The sequence below is a fragment of the Cinclus cinclus genome, chromosome 27, assembly GCF_963662255.1.
Source record: "Cinclus cinclus chromosome 27, bCinCin1.1, whole genome shotgun sequence".
NCBI lineage: Eukaryota > Metazoa > Chordata > Aves > Passeriformes > Cinclidae > Cinclus > Cinclus cinclus.
This window is the reverse complement of record NC_085072.1, coordinates 4,196,748-4,202,768: the sequence shown is the minus strand read 5'-3', so window position 1 is coordinate 4,202,768 and position 6,021 is coordinate 4,196,748. Positions and strand designations below refer to the sequence as shown.

Here is a 6,021-nt window from a genome sequence, read left to right as displayed (position 1 = left end):
GCGGAGCCTCTCCCGGGGCCGGCGCTGCGCATCGCGGGCAGGTCGCGGCAGATGGGGCGGAGGGAGGGGGTAAAGATCAGCTCGGAGATTAGGGCGGCATTTTTAGCCGACCAATCCCCGGGCCGGCGCGGCGGCTCCTCGGCCGCGCAAGGTGACAACGCGAGCGCGGAGAGGATGGCGATGAGCCCCGGGGGCGGCGGGGGTCCCTGCACCTCCCCCTGCCCCTCCTGCTGTCCCCAGCCGGCGCTGCTCCGGGCTGTGCCATGTGCCAAATGCCCGGTGTGTTTAGGGGGACAGCGGGGACCGTGTCCCCTTCCCTGCGGACCCCGCTCCTGTCGCTCCCGGGGGGTTCAAACCCCGAACAGGGTTGGAGAGCCCCGGGCTGGGGGGGGGGGGGGGGAACGACGACGACGACGACACGGGATGTGCCCAAGGGGACACGGCTCCCCCCGGAACGAGAGCCCCCGGTCGGAGGAATCCCGGCTCCCGGGCGGCTGTTTTGGGATGCAGAGCACTGCGGCGCCTCCGGCAGCCTCGAACCCTCGGTCGCTGGATGGGACCCGCGGCTCTCCGGGTCCCGGGGCAGGGCTTTACAGCCCCGCTCCCAAGGACACCGGGCACCGCGGGGAGCTGCGGGTGACACGAGTGCGGACGCGGGGGGATATCACAGCTGACCCCATCAGGCACCGCAGCGGGCTGCCTTTTCTCAGGCGGGAGGGGGCCTGAGCTCCGCTCAGGCAGCGCCCTGGCCGCCCTCGCCGTCGGGGGCCTTTCGCACGGCGGAAGCGGCGGTCCGGCGCACGCGCAGCCCTTTCCGGTCGGGCCCCGCCGCCACCGCCACGGTGAGGCCGCGCTCGGGCCATCGGCCCCGCATCGCAGCCATCCCGGGGTCTGGAGCCTCCCGCGGGGCATCTCCGCGATCGGGGCGCCAGGCCCGGCTGTGCGGGGAGGGAGGGACTGGGGGCGCTAGGCCGCGGGGTAATACCGGAGGTCTGGCGCTGGCACCGGGGCCTTCCGCCCCAGCGCTGCCGCGGGGGTGGAATGTGATCCGCGGGGGTTCAGTTATACCCGAGCACGGAGACACCCTCGTGCCCTGGCCTGGCGGGTCCGGGAGCGCTGCCCGCAGACCGAGTTCACGTCCCGGGCGCTGCCAGGGCCGGCTCCAGCTCCCGGAGGGGCGAGAGGCTCCCACGGCTCATGGTTCCCGGGTTTAGTTTGAGTTAATGGCAGCACCAACGGTGTCCGCGGTGGGCCGGGACAATCTCCCCCCCGAGCCGCGGCCCTGCCCCACCTGTGCCCGTGTCCCGCTGTTACCGACACCGGGCGGCGCCTGGTGGAGCCCAGGATGATTTGAGGAGCAAAAGCAGGGACTACTCGGTTTTACCTCCCGGCAAGCAGCGAAAAGGAGCGGCCCGGTGGGAAGAGCATCCCAGGGCAACTCGGGGGGACACTGGGGTCACCCAGCAGGGTTCGCTGTCCCCGGTGCAGATGTTGGTACCCAAATGTCACCGAACCCTGTTTCCTGTGCCCTCTGCAGATGTTGATGCCCAAGAAGAACCGAATCGCTATCTATGAGCTGCTGTTCAAGGAGGGAGTGATGGTGGCCAAGAAGGACGTGCACATGCCCAAACACCCCGAGCTCGTGGACAAGAATGTGCCCAACCTGCATGTCATGAAAGCCATGCAGGTATGAGGGCTTGGGGCACTTGGGGGTGTTGGTCCCTGGGGTGTGCTGCATTGTGTCCTGTGCATGTGAATTGTTCCTGTTCTCACATACCCATTCCCCACTGCCTTGCTGAGCCCCAGGGGCTGTGAGGCACTGGTGGTGCTGCTGGGAGAGGCTCAGCCCTAACGGGGAGTAACTGGGAGTTCTCTGTGCAGTCCCTCAAGTCCCGAGGGTACGTGAAGGAGCAGTTTGCCTGGAGACACTTCTACTGGTACCTGACCAACGAGGGCATCCAGTACCTGCGGGATTATCTCCACCTGCCCCCCGAGATCGTCCCGGCCACGCTGCGCCGGAGCCGTCCCGAGACTGGCAGACCCCGGCCCAAAGGTCAGCTGGGGTGGGCATAGGCATATTGGGCAGTCAGGACAGTGCCAGATCTGCGAGGCTGTGGGGAGTGGGTGTAAAATTGTGAATAGAGCAAGGAAGTGTGTTTGAAGTTTGTGGCTTTTGAACCTGGCCGCGGATTGGTGTCCCTTGAGAGGGGTGGTGAGAGCTGGGATGCACAGGGAAATGCTCTGAGTGGGGCTTGGCCTTCCCCAGGGACTGGAATTGATGGGAGCACACCTGCTGAGATTGGGATTGGATGGATGTACTGTCCAGGGCTGGCTGAGCCCCACCTGTGGCCGGGTTGGGTGTCCCACTCTGCCTTCCCCATGGACATGAACATGTTGCTGCAATAGGGCTCGTTGCTAAAGGTTAACAGCAAACTCGTGGTGGAGGAGCAGCAGAGTCCACAGAAATGCTGAGGAACTTGGAGCATCTCTCTGTGAGGAGAGGAGACAAATATCCCCAAATATTCCCAGTGGATGTACCAGAGGTACAGTGGTTCAATGGTGCCCAATGGCAGGGCAAGGAGCAGTGGCCAGAAACTAAAGTACAGCAAGTTCCACCTCAGCATGGGGAAGAGCTTTCCATGTGCGTGGTAGAGCACTGGAGCAGCTGCCCAGGGAGGGTGTGGGGTCTCTCTCTCTGGACACATTACAAACACACCTGGACATGTTCTTGTGTCACCTGCTCTGAGTGACCCTGCCCTGAGAGGGGCTGATAATGAACTGGATAATCTCCAGATCAACCCCCAGCTGTTCTGTGATTCTGTGTGTTGGACTTGCAGATCTGATTTTGCCTCGGTGGATTTTCACACCCCTGAGTGCAGGGGGTGTAGCCAGACATGCTCTGGCTCTGGAGGCTCACATGGCTTGTGCTTTTTTGGTTCTGAGCTGCACTGGGGGGCCAGGGGATTCACCCCCAGCTGCTGCAGTTTGTGTCTGAGCCAAACAAAACAGGAGCATCACCTGCTTCAAATGAAGGAATTGCAAACAAACTGGGAATACGCTGCTTTCTTTGATACCTGAGTTGCTTAGATTTGTTTTTTACACGCTGAGTTTATCCAGTGAGGTAAAGGAGCTGCATCCCTGCTGAGAGGGAGGGAGGTGTGGCAGCCTCTGGCTGGGTTTTGTACAGGAGGAGTCATGTGAGGTGTCACAGCCTTGTCCTGCTGCTGGAACCCTCCTCAGACCCATCAGAGCAGGGATCTTTGGAAGGGCTGCACTTGGTGTTCTTTTTTGCTATGGATGACCTGCCTGAGGCAACAGGAGCCTGGGAGCCACAGGGGTGGTGTAGTAAGAGAATTATTACAAGAACTGGGTTTTGTATGGCCAAACCAGTGCTTGGGGATGTGCAGGAGGACGCTGGGGTGTGCCAGGCACAGCTGCCCCTCAGTGGGTCCTTCCTGGTTGGGCTGACCCCAGCCTGGGCTCCAGGGACACATCCCAATCCCTGTGACCTGGTGGTCCCACCACAGCTGGGTGTTACTGCAGAAGTTTTGTCTGGTGTTAATCTGAGATTCCACAGATAATCTGTTTTTACTGTCATGAGCGTGTTCTGTGGGGGGATTTGGGGTACTGGCAGTGTGGCTGTTGCAGGTTGAGGTCAGAATTCTGTCCTGCAGTTTGTCACTCAGCTGTGCACAGGCTTGTGGAACATGGCATAATCCCAGTATTCCTGAGATTTTTACTAACAATAACATTCAGCACTCGTTTGACCAGAAGACTGTTGAGATGATTCTGTAAGCCCACTTCTGACATTATTTAACTTCCACCCTGCCACAAGCTGGGACACTTGGGTGGATTTCACCCTTAAAGTGAAGTTTCCCTTACTAAATCACTGTTTTCCTTAGGATTATTCTCCCTGAGCTGCCCCAGGTGCAGCACTACTGGCTCACCCGGTGCTGTTCTGCACTAGGGGTGCAGGAAGGAGCTGTTTGTGCCCTGGCTGAGCAGTGTCTGAGGCTCTGCTCTGTGTTGCAGGTCTGGAGGGCGAGCGCCCGGCGCGGCTCACGCGAGGCGAGGCTGACCGGGACACGTACCGCCGCAGTGCTGTGCCACGTGAGTGTGCCCCCCGAGCCCCCCCTGCCCTCCTGGGGACAACTGTCCCACCTCTAGGGCTCTTCTGAAGGAGAGAAAGGGAAGATGAGACTTGGTGTAGCTTAGAGTCTGTATGGGTGGATGGGAGGTTTGCTGGAGTTCAGGCCGGCTGAGCTGTGGGATTTTCTCTTGGGTTGGTTCAGTAGCTCTCAAACATGCTCAGTTACAGCTGTTTCACTTTGCTGTGTTTAGGCCCAGTTTTAATTCTGTGGCATGGTTAAAGCTTTGCTCCCAGGCAGGAGCACTGTGCTGGGCAGGGGGTTCTGTGGGCACTGACCGCTTCTCTCTCTGCAGCTGGTGCTGACAAGAAGGCTGAGGCTGGTGCTGGAGCAGCCACGGAATTCCAGTTTGTGAGTATTTGCATTTGAACATTGCTTCGTTTGTTGAAGGTTTTGATGGGAGAAGCTGGAAGGTCCTGCCTGTGGGATTCTGAGGGTGTCAGAGAGGATGGAAACTGTCACCCTTCACATGCAGCTTGCTCACTGTGGGGAAAGGATGTGGTAGGACCAGGCCAGTGACAAGTTTGAGAACAGGCTGAACTCTTGGGAGCTCATGATTTTATGCTTCAAAAATAAACGTATTTTAGGTGTGATCCACAGAGCTGGCTGGAATGGGTTGATGTTGGTGGCACTCACCTGGCTGACCTGTGCCATCAAAGAGCTTTGATGATGTTTGTTCTTGCTGTCATTGCTTGACATAATCATTTCTAACACTCCCCTTTTGCTGTTGCAGAGAGGTGGATTCGGTCGTGGACGTGGTCAACCCCCGCAGTAGAACTTCGTGTTCATGTTTTGTGTATAATAAAAGAGGTAAAAATGCCACTGGGTTCATGCCTGTGTGTCTCTGAAATGCATAAACAGAGCTCACTAAGCACAGCATGACTCAGATCTTTGGCATCTGGAACAGCATTTTGGGAGTGACTAAATACAGGTTCTAGTGAAGGAACTTTCCAAGCTTAGGGGGTGTGGAGGTGAGTCCTGGAGGAATGTGGGAGCATTTCCCATCTGCCCAGGGTCGTGTTGATTCCTGGCAGTGCAGCAGGGCTGGGCTGGCACTGAGCTGTTCTGCAGAGGGAGAGCTCAGCTGTGCCAGCCCATGTCCCTCTGATCGGGACACAGCCCGCGTGGGCGGGTGCGCGTGTCCTGCACCGCTGCGCTGTCACCTGCGCTGTCACCTGCGCTGTCACCGGCGGGGACCGAGGGCGGGGTTGGCGGCAGGAGCTGGGGCGGGGGGCGAGAGTGGCGCAGTGGCCGCCGCCCGCCGCCAGGTGTCGCTCGGCAGCCGGTGACAGTGAGCGGTAACGGACCTGGCATGGCCGCGGCGTCACCGGGGGGATGGACACGGACCCGCGGTGTCACGGGCGGGGGAATGGCCACTCAGCCGCGTGTCACCGGAAGGGGAATGGACACCGACCCGCGGTTGTCCCCGGGGGGGTGGACACACGGGCACGGAATGTCAGCGGGGGGATGGACGCGGACCCGCGGTGTCACTGGGGGTTGGGGCCTGGCGCGTGCCCGCGGTGCCGGCGCTGCCGTAGCGCCCCCGCGCGGCCCAGGGCGGGCGCTGCAGTCCCCGCGGAGCCGCTGTCACAGCGGGGCCACGTGCGCGCGGCCGGCCCGGCCCCTGCGCCGTTTGCGTAAGGCCGAGCGCCCGCCGCCGCCGCTCTACGCCGCCCGCCGTATTCCCGAACGCGGCGCGCGCCAATGGCGCAGAGCGCGCGAGCCGGGGCGGGGGCGTGGCGGCGCCGCCTGCGCGGGGGGGAGCGATTCTGGAAGTCGCGCTGCGCACTTTGAGTAGCGGGCGCGCCGTGAGACCGCAGGGGCAGCACCGCCTCCCCGCCCGGCGGCCTTACGCCGTTTGCGTAGCGAGCCC

The 6,021-nt window shown here is 61.2% G+C and overlaps 1 protein-coding gene across 1 annotated transcript; it reads left to right on the top strand.

The window, feature by feature from the left end:
- Positions 1-792: 792 nt before the first annotated feature.
- Positions 793-4,970, top strand: RPS10 (ribosomal protein S10). Its single transcript, XM_062509428.1, has 6 exons — positions 793-842; positions 1,538-1,687; positions 1,882-2,053; positions 4,033-4,110; positions 4,444-4,499; positions 4,882-4,970. The coding sequence occupies exons 2-6, from the start codon at positions 1,538-1,540 to the stop codon at positions 4,921-4,923; spliced, it is 498 nt and encodes a 165-aa protein (XP_062365412.1). The 5' UTR covers positions 793-842; the 3' UTR covers positions 4,924-4,970.
- The last annotated feature ends 1,051 nt before the right edge of the window (positions 4,971-6,021 follow it).

Excerpts from the sequence above, each read along its gene's own strand:
- RPS10 (XM_062509428.1), top strand. The coding sequence starts at position 1,538 with ATGTTGATGCCCAAGAAGAACCGAATCGCTATCTATGAGCTGCTGTTC. Across the intron at positions 1,688-1,881 it reads ATGTCATGAAAGCCATGCAG|TCCCTCAAGTCCCGAGGGTA; the intron begins GTATGAGGGCTT and ends TTCTCTGTGCAG. Across the intron at positions 2,054-4,032 it reads TGGCAGACCCCGGCCCAAAG|GTCTGGAGGGCGAGCGCCCG; the intron begins GTCAGCTGGGGT and ends TCTGTGTTGCAG.